General features: G+C 36.5%; 1 protein-coding gene across 1 annotated transcript; it reads left to right on the top strand.

The window, feature by feature from the left end:
• Window positions 1-18,949: 18,949 nt before the first annotated feature.
• LOC113350616 (E3 ubiquitin-protein ligase UPL5-like) lies at window positions 18,950-20,683 on the top strand. Its single transcript, XM_026594755.1, has 4 exons — window positions 18,950-19,325; window positions 19,742-20,143; window positions 20,242-20,324; window positions 20,420-20,683. Exons 1-4 carry the CDS (start codon window positions 18,950-18,952, stop codon window positions 20,681-20,683), a joined length of 1,125 nt encoding a protein of 374 aa, XP_026450540.1.
• Window positions 20,684-22,504: the final 1,821 nt, after the last annotated feature.

The raw sequence follows: 22,504 nt of genomic DNA, 5'->3' as shown, positions 1-22,504 counted from the left end.
TTTCTTCAATAAAACACTTATGCAGCCATGTGTTATTATTTTGAGCGTGCTTTTGATATGAGGAGTTAAACCCCAACACTGGGACAACGGAGGAAGCCATATTTCATGCATGTGGTAATTATATTTAATTCTTTTAGATTACTTGCACTATTATAAATCGTTTTATGATTTTTCTCAATTGATTGTGATGTCGTATGATGACGTACGCTTGGTCTAAGTGATTTTGTCGCGTCATGCTAGTGATTTACAGTCAATCATTTAAAAATCTACCTTGCCAAAGAATTAGATTCAATATTATTTGAGATATAATTGTTTGGAATAAATATATGAATTGCATGAATGAGTTTATGGGGGAATCCCGAGTCTTAGTACCTCTCGATATTGTAACAATCCTTTGCATATAAGTCTAAATCAATCTCAACAAGTCCGTGAATCGAAACTCTTTGTACCACTATATACAAATCACATCAGGCATGAAATTTGATCCACAATCAGTTTTCTCTATATGCTAAAATCTTAAAAGGGAAATATTTTCCTTTTTTTGATCTAAAATACTCTCCTCCTCCTGCGACAGATAACTCAAGTTGGCTGTGGCAAAGTTTATGTTTTCGTCTTCAAATAATAATGGAAAATTCTAAATGGAAAGTGGATGATGGATCTACTATCAACATTTGGACTTCAAACTGGATACCTTCAATGTCTTATGTTATTCAAGAGTAGGATGATCTGCATATTAGTGACTTACAATGGGTTTCTCAATTGATTGACTTACCTGCAACTCAATGGAATATAAATCTTCTGCGACAACTTTTCACCACTTATCAGGTGAATTCTATCTTAATTATACCCATTCAGCTTGATCATCAAGACACTCTGGTTTGGTCTTTCACCACAACAAGTATCTTTAGCACTTCTTCAACTTATAAAATGTTGTGTGATAAGGATTCTCAAACTAGTATGTCTTTAAACATGTCACCTCAATTTTGTCTTAAACTTGGAAGTTGAAGATGTCGTATAAATTTTAATTTTTTTTTATGGAAAAGCCTTCATAGTACTCTTTTTGTAAAGGCTCATCTCTTTTGTCACATGGATTCTGCTACCCAACAGTGTGTTCTTTGCAATACTGGTTGTGCAAAGGATGTTAGTCATTTGCTGATACATTGTCCCTTTACTCAAGCTATCTGGAGAATTTTCTACCTCAGCACTTTCTTCTATGATGCAACATACTACTCTTTTGTCTTGGATTCAAAGCTGGCAGCTGAAGGATTCTCCTATAAATATCCATAGTACTTCAAACTTTATTCATGTTGTTGTCTGTATTATGCATTTAGTTTGGAAACATAGATGTAGAATAATCTTTGGTGATTTGACTCCTAACCCAAACACAGTCATTCATCAAGTCAGTCAATACATTACTCTGCATCATTTAGTAGCTTTAGATAATAGTCAGACTTTGCATCCTTCATTTAAAGTTAGAAATGCTATGAATAATACTTGGAAGCCTCCTCCTATTAATGTTTATAAAGTTAACATTGATGCTTCCTTCAGTCCTCATTCTTTACTAGCTGGAATTGCTGTTATAACCAGAAATCATGCAGGACAATATGAGGTAGGAAAATGAGCATTAAAAAGGGCAATCAATGTGCATCAAGCTGAAGCCTGGGATTTGTTAGAAGCTATGGAAATGGAAAATACTTGTGGTTGGACTCAGGTGATTTTTGAGAATGAAAATCTTAATATAACCTCTTATCTAAAGAACAACTCTTCCCTTCCTCCTCGGCATAGTGTACCAATTCTGCGAAAATGTGTAACTCAACGTAAAATTAACTATGTTTGGTCTTGTCAGTTTGTTTATAGAGTTTGTAATAAAGTTGTTGATGTCTTGGAAAAAGCTGCGAGGAAACAGAATCTATATGGAGAATGGTGGTTACATCCACCTGAAATCTTAATATCTCACATAGATAATGATGCAAGATTAAGTTTTGTTTAATACTATAGTTTCTCTATTAAAAAAAATGATGACCGTTTTTTTTTTTACTATGGCATACAAGAGAACTCACCTAGTAATAATTATCTACGTTCTTTTATCTATTCCTTCACTAACTGATCCTTCAATGGCTAGGTTGGTTCTTCGGCAAGCCTAATGACCAGGGAAAAAAGTTAAATATTCATATAAATATGTGGTTTAGTGAAGTAAATCCAAAATATTAGGTGGACTAAATAAAAAATATAAGAAGATTAAAAAAATTTAGATGGTTTTGATGATTTTAGTGGAAAGGGGTAGAGCCAGGGTTAGCCAACTCTTGGTTCCGCATTACCTAGTCGTAGCGCCCACAACCTCTCTAATAAGAAAAAAAAAAACTCAATCTCACGATCAAATTTGATACAGAACAACACAAATACCTTAGATATGGATCATATGCACAAAGTTCTTACCTTTCTAATCAGCAAAAAATGGAGTTAGATTAAAGAAAATCTATAGATTATTTGAGGATTCGTAAAATGAGATGAGAAGGAGTTCTTTTTGAACGCGCGATTGGAGGATAAAAAAAACAATTGGGGGATATGCATTACTTCTCCCGACCAGTAGTGTCTGTTAAGGGGTGATTTTTGGGTATGAAAATACTAAAATACCCTTTGGTTAATTCAAAAATATTATAAAAAGACTATACTGCCCTTTCCCCTAAAAATTAAAATCTAAAAACCAAATTCATTTATCCCCCATTCTCCACAAATCAGTACCGGCACTCTTAGGGTTAGGTTTTGAATTTTTTTTTCTTCCATCTTCTCCTTCATCCATTTTTCATCGACGATTAATCGTCGATTCAAAAATTTCTTCGTCGATTAACCTACCCGAATCATAACAATGCCTCCACGAAAGAAACCAAATGCCCAATCGAACTCAAAATCGATTGGTGAAAAGAAATTAAAACAAAGACTTGCTAAGATTGCTCAAGAGCAAGAAGAAGAAGCAGCGAACTCGGACAATCAACTTCTCGCAAAAACATGGCTTCTGTGAGAAAGTAAGTGATTTTAAACTACTTTATGAGTGTTTAAATCGATTTATAACAATGGGTTTAGGTTAGAATCGCGAACCCTAACTCAAAAAGTTGAGTTACAAAGAGTACTGGCACTGAAATATGTATGAATACAATGCCGGTATTGGGTTCCAACATTCAATCTAGAATGAATACAGTCCCGGTATTAAGTTACGACTTAGATGTTAGCATGAATGAAATGCCGTTTCCAAACCCAGAGTCGCATGAAACTGAATGTTATGTACCGGCATAGAAATTGGGTTGAATACTATGCCGGTTTTAGGTTACGACATTCCTTAATAATAATTCAGGTATGCCGGTAGTGGACTTAAAACTTACAGGAACACCTATTAATTAGTCACCAGTACCGGCATAGGTTTTAGGTTGCATTGTATGCCGGTACCCATTTACGGCATGGAATTGATTTATTTCGAGAGTGTCGGTAGTGATCTTTTGGTATCCAGGAGAATTACATATGATTACCGGCATTGTCGATAATTAATGTTCGCTGCCGGAACAGTGTACCGACAAGAGCTATGTACCGGAGTGGTTTGTTTAAGTGAGTCTATGCCAGTACTAAAACTGAAAATGAGTTATCTTATATTCATTTCGTGTGCTTATGATATAGGTAAAAAGCCAAGGAAGCTAATAAAAGAAAAACTAAATATGATGTCACTAAGAGAAGAAGGAAGGACGGTCTTGATACTCCTCAGTCTCTGCCTCCTCGAGGGAAAAATGGAGGTCGCAACAAGCGTTTGGGGGCTGATACAAGAGGGATAATTTGGAGACCGGTGGTGACCGTAGTCGACTTGTAATCCGTGAACCTATTGGAACTGTTGAGGACGATGAGCATGATGAAGAGGAAAGTGAGGAGGAAGATGATGAGGTTCATCCAAGTCAATTAGCAAGCCAAAGCGAATTTGGTGGGCCAAGTCAACAACCAACACAAGGCAATGGCAAGAAGTGAAAGGGCATAGTCAAAGTAAAAGTTAAAGGTTCTCACCTTCCTCACATTGATGACATGATACCTGACCTTGAACGTGGTAAAATTTGGGGTGAAGCTCCGGAACCGAAAAACTATTTGGATATAAGGACTCGTGGGCTCGTATTATCTATCAAACCTATGTAAGCATTTTTTATCTTATGCATATGTATTGTTGTATATTTATGTAAAATCTCTTAATTGTATTGTCTCCTAATTGTAGGATCATAAGAAGGTTGTGCGTGTTTGCCGAAACCAAGCCGCGGATGGTTGGAATTTGTCCGAGGAATGTGAAGAGGTCCAAACAATAGTAAAGGATTATGGTCTATATGCTTTGGTTCAAAATTATGTGAAGAATGATTCTGTGACTGTCAATTTCTTCGTCGAAAGGTATCATGGTGAAACTGATACCATGCACTTCCCTTTTGGGGAGATGACCTTCATCCCTGAAGATGCTCAGAACATTCTAGGCTTGAATGTTATCGGCAAATCAATTGCATAAGGAGTTGAGTGTCTGGACCTATAATGGTCGAAGTTGCACCCTCTGACTAACAAGCTATTTGGTTGGGACTACAAAACTTCTGTGGAGAGCTTCTATGTATCCAATTCTAGTAGGACAAAGACATTCAAGCTGACGCTGCTTAAGAAGAAGTGTGAAAAAACAAAGGAAAGAAGTTTGAAGGATGGATGGGACCCTAAACAAATTCGTTATACAGCCGCGGCGTACCTGTTATACATCTTGGGCACTAAGGTATTCCCCGACACTAATGGCAACAGGGTTAGTGCAAACTACCTTCAGTACTTGGATCCGTTGGAAGATGTCTTTAACTATTCTTGGGGTACCGCGGTAATGGCACATTTGATGATGGAGATGAGAAGGGACTCTAAGGCTAAAACAAACCAATTTGTCGGGAATTTCACTCTACTGCAGGTAATTTTGTTTTTAAACTTATGTTCTTATGTATATTGTTCACATATACCCTTATCATGAACTTAGAAACAAAACTTACTGATTCTTATATGTATCATTCCACATTGGTATAGGTCTGGGCTTATGAACACTTCCCAACATTGTTCAAGGAATGTCCCTTCTTGAAGATCACACACATTGACGACCTCGAGGATCCTAGATCCAAGAGATACAAGTTCAACAATATTCCCAAGCCCGGTAACAATAATTGACTGATCCATATGAGATTGGCTCTGGATGCGATGAGTACCAAAGATGTTATGTTCGACCTTTATAAGGATGCTAGAGGAAACCACCAACTTTTGAGGTTTGGTAACGTTTCATTTTACAATGGGCCTTTGCTCCACCCAAAAGGATACGTTATGGCTGATCCTACACATGTGATGCGCCAACTTGGATATAAGCAATTATCACGTTTTGAGACGGCCTCTCTTCAATGTTATGTTCTTGACCTTTCTCGGTGCTTTTCAACTCTCAATCGGTTGCATGTAGAGTATGATCCAAAAACAAACACATTGGAGGGATAGGGAACCACGTCGTTTGGTATATATTAGTAAGTGGGAGATTGCGGAAAACGGTGATGAAGTTGATGACGATTACATGGAAGATTACCTGGAATGGTCACATCCTTATGTCGTGCCCCCGGATGACGTCCAAGTTCCAGCCTAGAAAAACCCTCCCGTTCCAACTCCTGCAGAGGCACCACCTACGATGGCCCAACTTAGTAAGACCGTTGGATTGGTAGTAAGTATTGTTAATTGCTTAGTCGTTTAATGTACACATAATCTTATATTAGCATATATGTACTAATTATGTGTTTAATGTATTAAACTAGCAGCGTCGGCTTGGCAAGTTGAAGAAGATGTTTGGTTGCAAGTACCAGGAAGGAGAGGTGTTATCCCTTGAAGAAATAAAGGAAATCGAGGAAAAGATTGATAAAATTGAAGAAACCGACCCTAGTGCAAAAGATTTGTTCGGGGAAACTAGGAAGAAACCGGCCCAAAAGAAGCAAAAGACCAAGTGATTAAATCTTTAGTTGTGTTTCTTTATTTGGATGGTGGTTGTTACGTCTTGAACAATTCCGAACTTGTTTTCGTTTGTACCTCATGGTTACTCTTTAGTTGTTTGGTTTGCTTTTGGTTTATGATACCTGTATTAAGAACATTTAAGCACAATCCAGTTGTTTGGTTTATGTTGAACATGTTTAGATTTCTAGTGAAATTTTATCTTTGCAAGATTTATTTATGACTGTTGCCGGCGTAGATAAGTTTAGGTTTTACAGCGCCGGTACTGTTTCCGGCATGAAAGATGATTATAATTCCGTGCCGGTTTTTGGTACCGGCAATGAAATTGTTTTATAAAACCATACCGGAACCAGGCGATAAAAAAATTCATGTTCCTGTATAGATATTGGAAGGTACCGGCATAGTAGTATTTTCAAAAATCTATGCCGGAATTATGATTTTTTCAAATTTTCACAGTTGTCAGAAAACTGGCAGTGTAAGCTTGATTGAGTCTATGCCGGAACATTGCTTAGGATAAAACAACAATGCCGGTTTTGATTATAAATCCATTTAGAATGCTCTTTTATTTCATTCCTACGTAATCTATTACATTGAATTTGAAACTTTAAATTAAAACATAATAAAAAACATGGAATTGATTAAATTTGGTTAAAGATGATCTCATAATCTATTTCCATCATTTTCAACAATTTCGGAACCTTTGAGCCTTTCCCGAATCTCTTCGAAGACATCGTCCGGAATGGGGGTGTCAAGGACCATCTTCATTGGTTCTTCTTATCTTTCAACATATTCCTTTCCCTTCATATAACACCAATCACACCCATCGATAGGATTGCATTGGCCCTTGTGGTTTTCTCTTGATTCTGCTAGTTCAACAACTTTGTCAAACCATTGAAACTCATCACACTTTGGGTGATTCAAACACCTTAGAAACATTCTTCCATTTTCAGCATGATCAGTTTTTGCAATCCATAACCGGCGTGTCCCATCACAGCTTCTACACTTTGAATAAATAAAAGGACAGTCCATGGCTAGATGAGAAGGTGACTTGCAAATTTGACATCTGCAATGATGATTCTGTAAGAGAAGATTATATTAGTTATGCGTCATAGTAGTGAAGATTTTAACTTTCCATATATTGTTAGTAGTGTTCAATCTACTTACTTTGCAAATAGAGCTTGATGATGAAGGTGATTGTCCGGGATCTTCCGTAGGGGGAGGGTCGAAAGATAGTTGCTTCCAAAACGGATCGATAACCTCAATAGGTATCACTTCTTCATACTTCACAAGCATATGACGACACGGAAGCCCCAACGAAGACATGTAGGGACAAATACACACATCACCCGGTTTGCCGTAGTGTATCTCCCATATCATTTATCTCATCATATGTTTTATTGCCCATTGAGAGACGTTGAACTCTATTCCTTGGAGCAACTTAACATATGGTAAATATGAAGTCATCCTTTCCATTGAGCTTTTCTCAAAATCCTTCTTAAACCTATCGATATCACTCTTAAAGTATTGCTCTATTGCCTCGGTGACCGTAACCACGTTTCCTTGGCCGGACCGGATGAGATCTTTAAATCTCCCATGAGCGCACTCTGCTATACTAGTTGCTTCATTCCCGTAATTTCTATACCGGTTTGTCCATGGACGCAAAAAAAATTCCTTGAACTTATCCAACCATTGAGTCCGACAATACCAGACGGCAGTCGGATAAACTTCATTCTAATCGGCAATAAACTTGTCTAATCTCTTTTCATACATATCCTCCGTAAGATACCAATAAACTTTCTCCCAATCCCTTAAAAATTCCAACCACTTTTTACAATTTTTCTCATGTTCTTTGTCCACTCGCTCTTTGATCTTGCCTCTCACATCTTCTTCTTCTTCGGGTGATAGTTTGTTCTTGCGAACATCTTCCTCTAGTTGAACAATTATTATCTTCTTAATATCCGCCTTTGTGGGTTCAAACAAGGCATGACAAGTTTTTATCACATTATTACGTATATGGTATGTACATAGGAAATTTTGTGCATCCAGGAAGACGTCGGATATTGCATTCATCAATGCATCATCTTGATCGGTTATGATGACCCTCGGAAGTTGATTTTCCCGGAAGAATCTTTTCAATTGACGTAATGCCCAATGATAATTATAGTCCCTCTCGTTTTCCATTAAATACCAAGCCAATGTGAATGTTACCTTGTTCGATGTGTGCCCCACGATGTTCAACAACGGCATATTGTATTTGTTAGAGCATAGCTCGGTCGACCTCGCATGCGTTGCTATCTCAAGCATGTTTGTCAATGTTAGTGATCAAAATTATAAGTCTTTATTTCTAGCCTACATAGCTAAGTCTCGGACTAGGATATAAAAGTGTAGTTGAGCTCAAGGACTTCATGGAGATTCATCATACAACGACGAAGATCTACTCAAGGAACCGTGGAACTTCATCAACAAAAAGATATGTGGAGACTTGAACTTATCTATCACTCAAAAGTTTATCTCTTCTATCTCCTACTTCTTATGAGACAAAAGTCGTATGTTATATAGACTGGATCGTACACATTTGATATTTCGAGCAGAGTATATCTCGCCTATCTATATCTCGAAATCATGTGTTGGTAAAGAGTTTCGCTTTGATCAAGTTTATCTTCACCTAGTGACGAAAGTCATGAAAAGTTTCAATTACTTTGAGAATTGCTCTGACGTGAAACAGTCTGTGAATAACGGCTATATAACGTCCTCTGAGAATGTCTCAATGATTGGAATGATAGTTTAGATTACATAACCATGTATTCCTTAATCCGAAGTTTTCGAACTTTGTTGATTGAGAGAAACCGGAGGAATTGGCTTTGCCAAGTCCGCGAACCCAGTCCGCGAACTCAGTCCGCGAACTGAAGGAAGTTCTTGTACCGAGAATTTCTGCTGGGATTTTCCAAAAACTTGTTTGCGTGTAAGTCCGCGAACTCAGTCCGCGAACTGGCGAAAGTCTCTTTGCCGAGATTTTCTGCTGAGTTTGGAAAACTCCACCGGTTGTCTTAAGTCCGCGAACTTGTTTGTGAGCTTAAGAGGTTATGATCTAAAGATTTGCTTTGAACATGAAACTTAAATTACTAAGGAATGCTTTATGCAAACCGTGGATATAAAGTTCATGAGCCGATTCAATCGAATCGAATCATCTTTGTTTCAATTGTGTCTTGTGTAGTTACATAAGATCTCATAGAAATTGAACAACTCTCTAACTATTTCATTTGAGTCAACTGAACTAGTTATGGTGAAGAAGAACAAGGTTAATATGAAATGCTCATATGGTTAACCTTTTGGGTTATTATGTTGAACCAATATACACGTACACGTTTGGGCATGGTTTTCACAAACCCAGTAAACGTCTACCCAAGTGTGTGTGTGTGACAAGCTAAGTTTTCGATCTAACGGTTGAGAAATATTAGCTTGAATCTAAATCAGGTTTTCGTCTAACAGTGAATATGGATTGCTTTGTAACTAAGGGAAAATCCTAATTTGAAGACTATATAAAGGAGACATCTAACATTGTGCAAAACTAATCCCCACACGTCTGTGTGATACTAGTGCGCTCGCTAGAGTCGATTCTCCTTTAACCTTTGGTTTTCTTCTCTAAAACCAGGTTAACGACTTAAAGACTTCATTGGGATTGTGAATCCATACCGATACTACTTTTATCGTAGTTGTGTGATCTGATCTTGCATCTTCTATCGTACGAGTACAATCTTTGATTGGATTGAGATCGTGAGAGTTATCCGATAGGCAAGATAAAGAAGTCACAAACATCTTCGTCTCACTTTTTGTGATTACTCGAAAAACCGCATGTGTAGTCAGGAAGGATTGTAGAGAGGTGATTGATTAATATAGGCTGTTCATCGGGAATATAAGACCGGATTATCAATTGGTTCTTGTTCACCTTGATTTCATATCTTAAGACGGAACAAAACCTAGGGTTTATCTGTGGGAGACATATTTATCCTTTGATAGACTTTTCTGTGTGAGACAAATTTGTTTATTATCAAGTTTGCGATTTTGGGTTGCAACAACTCTTGGTTGTGGGTGAGATCAGCTAAGGGAATCAAGTGCGCAGTATCCTGCTGGGATCAGAGGCGTATGAGTACAACTGTACCTTGGATCGGTGGGAGACTGATTGGGGTTCAACTATAGTCCGAAGTTTTCTTGGAGTAGGCTAGTGTCTGTAGCGGCTTAATACAATGTGTATTCAATCTGGACTAGGTCCCGGGATTTTTCTGCATTTGCGGTTTCCTCGTTAACAAAACTTCTGGTGTCTGTGTTATTTCTTTTCAGCATTATATTTTATATAATTGAAATCATACAGGTTGTGCGTTCGTGATCATCAATTGGAAATCTAACCTTTGGTTGTTGATTGATATTGATTGATCCTTGGACATTGGTCTTTGGTACCGTCCAAGTTATTCCTTGTATTTGATAAAGACTCGCTATTGATTTTAGCTTGAGTAAAAATCAAAATCAAGAGAGAGATATTAACTCCTTGAGATACTTCTATCTATATTGAGTCTGACTGTCTAGTTGATTCTCTAGCAAATTATTTCGGAGTTAGTCCATACAGATTGCTAAGCGAAATATTGGGTGGTCTTTTTAGACCCCCCGCTTTTTCAGTATTTGTTTGTCTTGTAGGTGCAATCCATCATAAGAACACCACAACATGTATGAGCCAATTGTGAAAGCAAAGGATGCGAAATGAATATTTGAAGGGGCTTGTTGTCTGGCCCTCTTTTAATGATACGCGTGTAGTTGTAATACCAAACTATCTTCTCAAATTCTTGCATAACGCTCCTCCCTTCCCATTCCACCTTTCTAATACTTGCTTGTGCGCTATAAATTGTACTTATAGAAGACACGTTCGTCTTATACTTTTCCTTGAAGCCTCTGAGAATTTGTCTCGATTTGATAAATGCTTTGGTCAATATCTTTACATCCTCCATTTCATGAGGTTTTAGGTTCGCAACTAGGGAGTGACCAACAAAATCTTTCGGATCCCGGTGGTTACGAAGGCCGAACGAAACCTCACAATCTCATTCATTGTTCTTGTCATTTAAACCGAATACAAGCTTAAAGGGGCAATTATCCTTCCTCGTATGAGTCTTGTATACCCTATTAGTCTTCTTTGGATATACATAATCCTTTCTATTGTGGTTATTCTTCTCCTTGTATTGCCCACTTCTCTCGCAAACCATCTCAAAACGGCTTTTTGAACCTTGCGTATTCCTCACCAACACATACATGTTCTTTAGAGCAGTCTCTTTAACCTAAGCAATTGCTTCCTTTGGATCTTTTATTCCCTACATAAGGACAACAATGGGAGATTATAAGGTTCATTACAAGCAATCCATTAGTAATATTCAAGATACTAGGTGAAAAGAAATCTTTGGTAACATACCGGAGGCATTTTATAGTATTCCGACATATCCAGACCGACCGATTTTGCATTTGTTGGATCAATATATGTCACAACCTAAGGATCGAACGAAAAGAAAATAAATTAGTTCCAAAAAAGAAAAATTTAATACTATGCCGACACTCAGTTCCGGCATGCTCGATCACAGACCCGGCATGGTCGAGCTACACCGAAACTGAAGACCAATTTTGAGACGCTTCCGACATTAAAAATATATTTGAAAGCAATGCCGGTAATACGGGTTCCGGAATGCTCGTAATCTAAGTTACCACGCCGGTAAGAGGTTTCAGTGTGGAGCATACTTAGTATACCATGCCGGTATTTAGATTCGGAAGACACTCCTTCCTGTATGTTTTTTTGTAAGTACCGGCATGGTAACGTTAAAACTAAACAACACCGGTACATAGTTCCGGAATTCTCGTTATCTATGGTTCCACCCCGTTACACAGTTCCGGCGTGGTAGTTAATTAATTTTACATGCCGGTATTTAGCTTCGGAAGACACTGCTTCCTGTATGTGTTTCATGCAGTACCGGCATGGTAACCTTAGAATTCAACCATGCCGGTAGCATATTCGATAGAATATTCCGTGGTAGGTAAAAAGTAACTTATGTACCAGCATAGTTTTTTGGTTGCAAACTATGTCGCTTTTAGCTTCAAAATGGGGGATATCAAGGTACCGACATGGTCGTAGTATGAATACTATGCCGGTATTTGTGATTCCGGCATGGTATTCATACTTTTACCATGCCGGTAACGAGCATTTACAACAACAACAATGGTGGATTCAAAGAAAAAAATCAATTTTTCAACTTATTCGCAACTTTACCTGAGTATTGGGAGTGCTTATATGTTGAGCTAGTTTACTCTCTTGGGTTGGTTCTTCACGAAACACTTCATGCTCATAAAATTCATGTTCCAAAGGTGTTGGTTCCACAAAAACTTGCAATTCTGAGTTGTTGCCATTGGATGAAGATTCAAGATATGCTCCTTGTTGTAGTTGAGCTAAAGATTCAGCCGCAACAATTCTCTCTTCACAATCATCCTACATTGTCACAATTCCCTCTCAAATTTTCTTTCCCTCCTTCTACTCTACCTCACTCACCCAAACACAAATAATAACACACACTAATCATTTATCAAAAAATCTTAATATTTTACTAATTATTATTAATCACTAATCCTGATTAGTGAGGGGTATATTAGGAATTACATAAAATACTTAGATAAGGGGTGACCCTGATTTGATATTTGGATCCGTTTTTGTCATTTTCCTATATCCCAATTGTTTTTTATATCCTCCAATCGCGCGTTCTTTTTTTTCATTTTTTTTTGCGGGAATATTTACCTTTTCTTAGAAAAAACAAAAATATGGTAGTATCCACAACTAATTTAATTTTCGCCATCCACGATCAGGTGCACTTTATTTAACTGTTTCGTAGGATTTCAATTCCCAATACAATTCTAAAATTATGTGCAAGTAAATATACAAAAAAAAATTTAAAAAAAAAATCATAATAAAAAAATATATATATATACAAAATTTCATAATCCTGTTGCTATGAGAAATCCTCTTTATATATATACCAACAAGGAGGAAGATCTTTTTCCAATAAAGTAGGCAGATTTGAGTAACCAACTTCAGAACTTCTGCTAGCACAATTCTAAAACTTTTTCTTTTCTTGTTTTCTAAACATGGAAAACAGTAGTTTTCAAAAGGTTTTAGCAAATTTTATAGGTGAAAGTTTATTTTTTCGTCTGAGTCTGTTGTTCACCAGTAAAGACGGAGTTGTTCAAAGGTTGATATCCTCTATACGTCCGTTATGTAGGCGTGATGATACTGATGAATTGTCCTCAAGAATTATTATCGAACGGGTTAAGGATTTCATGAGTATGATCCCTAGGGATGACGAGCATAAAGCTATGAAGTATTTCCAGCAGTTTTGGTTATCTCATGTGAGTCAAGATTTAGTGTCGTTGTTAGAATCACCCATCAAAGCTAAAAGAGAAGCAGGTGAGGAATCCATCAAGGTTTTTCTCACTCCAAATATTAGGGCCTGTTTGGTAGTGTTTTCCAAAACAGTTTTCACTTTTCAAAAACAGGGAAAACAGAAAACGATGGGAAAACGTGTTTGGTAGCAGTTTTTCTAAAAACGTTTTTTACCCGTTTTTTGTTTTTGAAAACACCTAAAACAAAAACGAGTTTTCCTCATTTTCATTTTTTCCTTCTTCTCCTTCAGAAACGAGCGGAGAATTTCCCAGAGGAGGGTATGATTTTGTTTCGATTTCTTTTAGGCTATTAGTGAATATCCCTTTGTAGTAATCGGGTGTATGATTTGAAGCAGATGGGTTGATTGATTTGGTATCAAGTTCTAGGGTTTGCAGCAATTTTTAGGTATGAATATCTATTTCAATTTCTGGGTTGCATGTATGATTTCTTTTCGATTTCTCTACGATTATTAGCTAATCTCTTTTTGGACTAATGGGTATATGATTTGAAACAAATGTATTGATTGATTTGGTATACGGTTATTAGAAACCACCATTCCTGCATCTTTTAATTGTTTGTATGTTACTGCAGATTCGATTCATATTGTTGCGTATCTGGGCAGTTACAATGCTCCTAATCTAGAATGTAATGATTCTGTAAGACATATTGTTAGTCATATTCCATAAATAAAAGTCTATGTTACATGCTCAGGGTTCTAGAATGTAATGATTCTATAGGATTGTACAAGCATATTCATTCGAATGAAGCTTAACTCTCAATTTTCTAAGGGGTTCTTATACCATAATGATGTCATCGAAATTATTATCATTCAAGTCAATTTATAATGCTAGAGTAATGCCAATATCTTGTGCTAACAAGGGCATAGGCCTATGGGCATCCATTTGTCTGTAAACAATTTTTATAATGCTAATGTAGTTTAAAACTAACATACTTTTGTGTTGTACGCCAATTGATGCTAGAGTTTGTTCTTGGTGATTATACTTTCCAAGCAAAGGTTAGTTTATAACCGTTCCAATCCATCACCATGCTGTGCCACGCGTGTAATGCGCATAACTGATTTACAACCGTCAGCCTAGACCATTCTCGCATCATCATGTAAAATCCTTATGTAATAAGCACACACGTAATCCTCCTGCACGCACACTTGCAGATTTTAACCGTCTTAACTCACTGTATTTGATGAGTAACCAAGAAATTTCCTTCTTGATTTTTATTCTGTGATTTTGCATACCTGTGAGCTTTAAAATTCTGTGATTTTGCATACCTGTGAGCTTTAAGTTTTATACAGTATGTATTCTGTAGAAAAAAAGATGGCTTCTCTATCAAGTGATGATAACGTAGATGATATTCTCACATGGCCACAGTATATTGTGGATTACTTTGTTCAATTGGTTCATGATGAAGCCAAAAATGGGTTACAAACCACTACATTGGAGAAGAAGAAATGGGGAGAAATAGATAATGCTCTCTTTGCTAAGTTTGGTAAGAGATACAGCATTCCTAAGTTGAAAGCTAAATTCAATCGACTGCGTATAGAGCATAGGGAATTTGCAAGGTTAGTGAGTGATACCGGTATGGGTTGGGATCCAGTTGCAAACACGGTCACTGCAAGTGATGATGCTTGGAAGCGTTACTTGAAGGTATGCTCATAAATGTTTACACTAAGATATTTACTTGTACATAATATAGGTACATAATGTAGGTCAAGAGTATAATGCATGTGTAACATTCCCAAATGCAGAAATATCCTGGTGCAAAATCCTTCCGTAAAAAGGGGTTAGACAATTATTATATGCTTGGGGAGATATTTAATAGCACAACAGCATCTGGAAGCATGTCTAATGCATCAATACGGTCTCCTCCTGACTCAGACACCGAAAGAGACTTGGAAACAGAGTTCATTGGCAAAGGGGTACATGTAGAACCTGCTAGCTCTGGAGACACGAGTCACCCTTCATCACACACAAAGTCAAACATACAGCGACGTGCTTTAGAACTTCCTATTGATCTCCCTCAGCGAAAGACGACTAAATCATCAAGGTTTGATGATGCACTTGTAGCATGGACTGAAAATCTTAAATCTAAAGCTGAAGTAACAAAAGCGAAGGCTGAACGTAAAAAAGATAAGGAAGTAACATCTCCTCTTTGTACCAGCACCGAGATATCATCTATTGAAGATTGTATGGATATATTGGACAACATGGAAGGAGTGGAAGATGATGTATATCTCAAAGCCATTGACAAGTTCAGAAACCCTGACTATAGGAGAATTTTTAAGAAAATGAAAGAATCAAGGAGAATTATGTGGCTTAAGAGTTTGTAATATGTTTTTTTTTTAGAATCTGATCTCGGTTAAGGGTTGTTGAGTATTGTGATTTAGAACTTGAAGTTACACTGTGACACAATATTTATGTTAATGTGAGCTTGGTTTTGTGTGATTTGATTTTTTTGATAGTAAGTAGTAATGGGTTTATGTTGATATAAAGTTGCTTGTTTATTGTTATTCATTGTGCTTGTAATAACAATATGTATTTGCTTTGTGTAGGGACTGTAACAAAGGGAGTATTTGGAAGAGATTTGGTTGTTAACTGGCATATCAAAAAGTTCCAGGTATGTAGCTTTACTTTTCCATTATTCCAGCTTAAACCTATGAATAGAATATTCTTCATTCGCCACTGCACATCATCAGGACAAGTGTAGGATGAATAGAAAATCCCTTGCCATTTGCAGAAAACTAGACGCAATTAGCCCAGAACCTATTAGCTTTAAGGTAAGAAGCATCAAATATGTATTTTGTATAAGTTCTAACTGGTGGTTTCCATGGCATTAAATCCCTTGAAGTTTGGATGCCGTGACTGTTCCCATTGCTGGATTTTCTAGTATTAATCCAATCAGACCTTTCCTAGTTAATAAATCTGACTAGGCTATCTACCTGCATCTGAATAATGGCAAAAGCCATTTCGCATCTGGATTTCCAGATGTGCCACATAGTGAAACCTGCAGAAATTATTAGGTTATTCTGATCCACCATAAAACTGTTAGGAATTGACTATACCAGCTGGTTAATCAATCATTGGTATCCATATGTTTTTATAACAGCCACAGTGTATACATAGTGGTATGAGTCTCAGACCATTGACCCTTGGATTGCTGTAATAAATTTAAAGTGAAGCTCTTTTTGTTGAAAGATTAGTCGTCAAAAGTAACTTTTTGGAGTTACTGAATGGACATCCAAGACGAATGTACAACTTGATGAGAATGGATTCTTCTACATTTATGCTGTTGTGTTCAACTTTAAGGACCAATGACTTCTTATAAGATGATAGATCAGTAACTGTCGAAGAGGCGGTTGGAATATTTTTGGCTACTGTTAGTCAATCAATGCGCAATAGAGTGGTTGCAGAGATGTTTCAACATTCGAATGAGACCGTATACAGGCACTTTAAGAAGGTTTTAAAAGCATTATGTCGCCTTGGATGCCTTATAATTAAACCTCCCAATATGGATGAGATACCTCCAGAAATTATGACAAATCCTAAATTCTATCCATGGTTTGTGGTATGACTCTGATTCCCATATTACTTGTTAATGTATCTTATATGCATGTTTGTTTCTTTACAGTTGATATTTATCTTGGTTTTAGCATCATTAGCTTCGCCTTTACAGTTGATAATTCAAAACATGATTGTGTTGGTGCTATTGATGGAACTCATATTAGTGCCTGTGTACCTGCTTCTAAACAAAATCCATTTCGAGGCAGAAAAGCTCAAATCACGCAAAACATTATGTGTGCTTGCTCGTTCGATATGTTGTTCACATTTGTATATACGGGATGGGAAGGAGCTGCCAATGATGCAAGAGTACTCATGGATGCCATATCGAACGAAGAAAACAAATTCCCAATGCCCAGAGAAGGTATTGAATACATATTACTTTAATTCTTGTTATCTTACATTTAATACTTCAGTAGATCAATCTGTCCATGCAATATCTGAATTGTTGTCCCTTGAGATAGTGTTTAAGATGATAAATTTTCCAACTGTCTGTTGAATTGATGAAGTTATCAACTGGTAATTTGAATGTAGGAAAGTATTATGTTGTTGACTCCGCTTACACAAACATGCCTGGGTTTTTGACACCTTATCGTGGAGAACGGTATCACTTGCGTGATTTTAGGGGAAGAAGTCGACAAGCAAAGGGTCCTATGGAATTATTCAATCATAGGCACTCCTCTTTACGTAATGTTATTGAACGTTGTTTTGGAGTGTGGAAAAGTAGGTTCCCAACATTGAAATGCATGCCAAATTATCCACTTCGCAGACAAAGACTCATTCCCGTTGCATGTTGTACTTTACACAACTTCATTCGCTTAAATTCAAGGAATGACGAACTGTTTCGTCAATTCATGGCAGAAGATCTTCTAGTGGCAGATGAAGAAAGTTCAAGTACTGGTCAAGAAAGCACAACAATTGACATTGATGTTAGCACAGCGAATATTGAGCTGATGAATAATGTTAGAGATGACATAGCAGGGACAATGTGGATTTATCATCAACGCCGACATCACCACCAACGCCTTTAGCTTATACAAATATGTAAAATTGTTGTTATGTGTAAAACATTTGTGCAAGCTCATAACTACTTTTTGAATTGTTAATTTTAACATACAACTAATTTTAAAAAATATGTTTTTGAAAACAGCCATACCAAACAGTTTTTAGAAAATGAAAACAATGAAAAAGGATGTGTTTTAAAAACAGTAAAAAACTGTTTTTGAAAATGCTACCAAACAGGCTCTTAATTTCTTACCTAAAAACATCAGAAATTATTGTGCTCACATAGTGGGTGACTTTTGTATGCATCTTCGTCCACCTGACGGTGCTACTGAACTTCCCTTATACCTGTCTTGTCGAAACACCTACAGATTATTACTTAAATCAATTGGCTACAGGAATAAGAAAAAGTATCTCTATGGTGAAGAACCCCATCATTCAATGGCCGACTTGAACCCATTTGTTACCGAGTTGGCAGATAAACTGTGCGGATTTAAATTTCATCCAGGAGTCACCTTTGTCGTTAGAACTGACTAATTCTTTTAGATTAAGTTTTGAGAACAATCTACGTGAATTCACTTTGTTTTCACTCCATCTACGCAAGGCAATTGAGTATCATATCAAGTCTAAGGGACATTCAATACCAGTGAACTCCGACTAGCAGCTTTCTTCTTCAGCATATATCGAATCTTTCTATATTACAACATCTAGGTTAAACCGCAGTCTCGGCAGTTGCCTTCGTAAATTAGAGCTTGCAATTTACTATTCAAAATTGAAGTGCAATTTTAATCCAAGATGGTTATATTATCTCTCGATTATGAAAGAAGTGAACTACAATTCCAAACTATATCGAGAGAAAGATATACAAATATCAGAACATGTGCGCTACTATCGCTTGGCGATGGCAATGCTCATAATATACTCCAAAAGAAGTGGTGAACACCAATGGATTCTCGAGTATAGGAATTTGATAGACGCTAGATTTAGAAGATGGTTGGTTACTAGGATGTTCCCTAAGGTGAACTTTTATACCGAGAAACAGCACAGTGTCCTCATTGACAGGTCACAGTTATTGAGAGCATCATCTGAGCAAATAGCTCATGCAAGCCCCAAGCTGTTACGTAGTTGCCTTGAGGTGGAATTCGAACACGAGACAGCTTCGGGCCCAGGTGTCCTACGGGAGTGGATTTTCCTCGTATGTCAAGAATTATTCCATCCAGACAATTCCCTGTTTCTAGCATGCCCAAGTGACCGTCGAAGGTTCTTTCCTAATCCGGGTAAGATTTCACATCTTTTTGTACACTGTTTTACGTAATTTTTTAATAAACATAAAATTGGGTAATAAGACCAAAATCAATAATTCCTGGGCGAAAAAGATATGTAAAATTTGATATTGTTTAAATGGACGAGAATGTAAAAATAGTCAGGATGTAAACAGTTTCATCCCACCCATTTTTAAATACTTTTTCTTATTTTTAGTTTACATCAGGATGCATCCAGTTTTATCATCACTCTTTTTTAAGTTTAAGCCAGGATAAATCCAATTTCATTCTTGCTATTTTTTTGGTGTCCATTTCACCCATATTAATTTTTACTCGTCCATTAAAATCATATCTTAAAAATATTTAGACAAATGACTCATTTTACGTATTTTAAATCCTCTCTAATTCGGTTATATCTATTTAACTTACAGTTACTCTAGATCAACGACGACTTAAGTATTTTACCTTCTGTGGTCAAGTGATTGCTTTAGCTTTGATGTATAAAGTGCAAGTAGGCATTGCATTTGTGTTTTTTTTCAAGCAATTATCTAGGGAGGCAGTTTCATTGGAAGATGTACGCTATGCGGATCCATGCCTATATAACAGTTGCAAAAGGATATTGGAAATGGATGCTGATTTAGTGGATTCGGATATGATGGGACTGACATTTATCAATGAAACCCAAGAGTTTGGATTCAAGAGAGTCGTGGAGTTATGCCCTGGAGGAGAAGCCATTGCGGTGAACAGCAACAATAGAGAAGAATATATACGACTTCTTATTCAAAATTGTTTTGTCAAACCTATGTCTGACAAAATCGCCTATTTTGCCCGAGGTTTTGTTGAGATTCTTCTAAACCGAGCCTCCAAGAATTCTATTTTCAGAGCCTAGAGCTTAACGATCTTGATGAAATGTTGTTGGGAACCGACACAGGAATTTCTATAGAAGATTGGAAAGCGCACACTGACTACAACGATTACGATGAACTTGATGACCCAATCTGTTGGTTTTGGAAGGTATATATGTAGTCTAGTATAACCAAATCCTAAGATGACCTGTTAGTATATTTACTGTGAGGTTAATACTTACTGATATATGCCATCTGTTACAGGTTGTTGAGGGTATGTCTGCGGAGCAGCAAAGGGGACTTCTCTACTTTTGGACGTCAGTGAGATACCTTTCAGTAAAAGGGTTCTCTTCTTTGGAATCTCGTTTGTGCATCTGCAAGACATCGTCTTCGCCTTTTCATCTGCCATCATCTCATACATGCGTCTACAGTTTGGACCTCCCACACTACCCTTCCCTGGACGTAATGGAGGAGCGGCTCTTGCTTATATGCCGAGATTATGCCTGCTACAGTTTCGGGAATTACTAAAGCATTATATATGTGTGTGTTGCACAATTTAAAATTCTAAAACTGTTACGCTTACTGTAAAGAATGATGTCAAAAGTCTGTGAAGTAACCCTCCGCCTCAGATGGTTAGCACTAATAACCTTGAATCTGGTTAATGGTGTTCTTGATTAACATAAGAGGTGAACCTCATTAAATTTAGTGACATACTATTAGTGTTTATATATCACACTAATAATTGACATTAACTGACAAAAATAAAAGAGTGTGTCAGGCTTAGTTTGGTATTGCTGCAGTTTTTGTAAAAACACTTCTCTGTTGTGCGTTGCTGTGTTATGCTGTCAGAAAAAAAAGCAGTTTGACGTTTGGTAAAATATTAACTAAAGTTAAAGCTGATTAAAGAAGCACTCAAAGTGTGTTTGGTAAAATATCAGATTCAACCATTGTTGTTGTAGCAAATGACAAAAACAGACATATCTTTGAAAATAGTTTTATCCAATTTTATATGGATTAAAAATAATTAATTTTTTTACTGTTAAAAACACTTTCGTTGGGCCCGCACGGCGGGTTATTAAAAAGTAATTTATTATTATTATTGAATTTAACATGAAAATCAATCCATAGAATCGTACAAGACTTTCGTTGGTAGCCTAACAACAAGCTGAGCACCAACTCCCTTCTGAATAGCAACACCTATTACTTTTTATAATAGTTGTTAAAAACTTTATTTTACTTAAACCAAACAAAAAATCAAACTAAAAAAAATAAATAAAGTAATTATTTAATATTTGTTTTTGTTTTTATTACTAATAAATGAATTGAAATGATATATAAAAAAGTATGAAAATAAAAAATAATAATATTTAAAGAATAAAATATAATAATAAAAAATTGATTGTATATAAATTTAAGGCTAACTTTTGTCATTTATATAATAAAATAGGGACAAAAAAGATAGGTCAGCATTAAAAGAAACCTATTATAACCTGGCTTGATTGGAGTATACTCAGATTAATTGGGGTATAACTAATGAGACAAAAGTTAGGTCATTTTGAAGTAAAAGAAATCACCCCTTAACCATGTTTTTTCTAAATGGCTAATATACCCTTGTTTAGTTAACACTAAAAAAATCTGATTAGGTTAATTAATTGAGTTTAGATTAATTAATTGAGTAGATTAAAACTTATGAATTTAAGCTATGAATTTTTTTTTATTGAACTTATGTAGGAAGATTTTTGATGAAAAAAATTTGTTTTGAGAATATCTTTTGCAACGGAAATGAAAGCACACTACCCAAACACTTCTAAAAAGGGGATTGCAAAGCTGTTGTATGAAATCAAACTCAAAATTAAAGAATTTAATCAATACTTTTAGTTCTGAAATTATGAAAAGTCGGCAGGGTCGACGAATGAAGAAGATGCTGACTAACTTTGACCGCCATGCTTTTGATTTCTTACCTTGCCGGCTAACTTATAATCGGCAAGGTCGACAAAAAATACCCTGCCGACTATAGGCTCTTTGACATACAGAGAAAGGTGTTACAAATGCATGATTAGTCGACAAGGTATAAAGATGAATATTGTGCCGACCCTGTAAATGCTAATTTCATAGATGAAAAGTCGGGAAGGTATAAGGATGAATACGTGCCGACCCTGTAAATGCTAATTTTAGAGATGAAAAGTCGACAAGGTCGACAAGAAAACACCCTACCGACTGATACTAGTTGGCAAGGTCGACAAATAAATACCCTGCCGGCTGTTGATAAGAATACGAAATCATACCCAATCTCAAATACCGTAGCCACAATTTTTTTTAGTTTCGTTTTGAGTTTTGATTTTTGATTTC

Source organism: Papaver somniferum, chromosome 1 (assembly GCF_003573695.1).
Source record: "Papaver somniferum cultivar HN1 chromosome 1, ASM357369v1, whole genome shotgun sequence".
NCBI classification, from domain to species: Eukaryota; Viridiplantae; Streptophyta; class Magnoliopsida; order Ranunculales; family Papaveraceae; genus Papaver; species Papaver somniferum.
Note: the sequence above shows the minus strand (reverse complement) of the source record. Positions and strands in the feature narration are given on the sequence as shown.

Excerpts from the sequence above, each read along its gene's own strand:
- LOC113350616 (XM_026594755.1), top strand. The coding sequence starts at position 18,950 with ATGGCAATGCTCATAATATACTCCAAAAGAAGTGGTGAACACCAATGG. Across the intron at positions 20,144-20,241 it reads AATCGCCTATTTTGCCCGAG|GAATTTCTATAGAAGATTGG; the intron begins GTTTTGTTGAGA and ends GAACCGACACAG. Across the intron at positions 20,325-20,419 it reads CAATCTGTTGGTTTTGGAAG|GTTGTTGAGGGTATGTCTGC; the intron begins GTATATATGTAG and ends CATCTGTTACAG.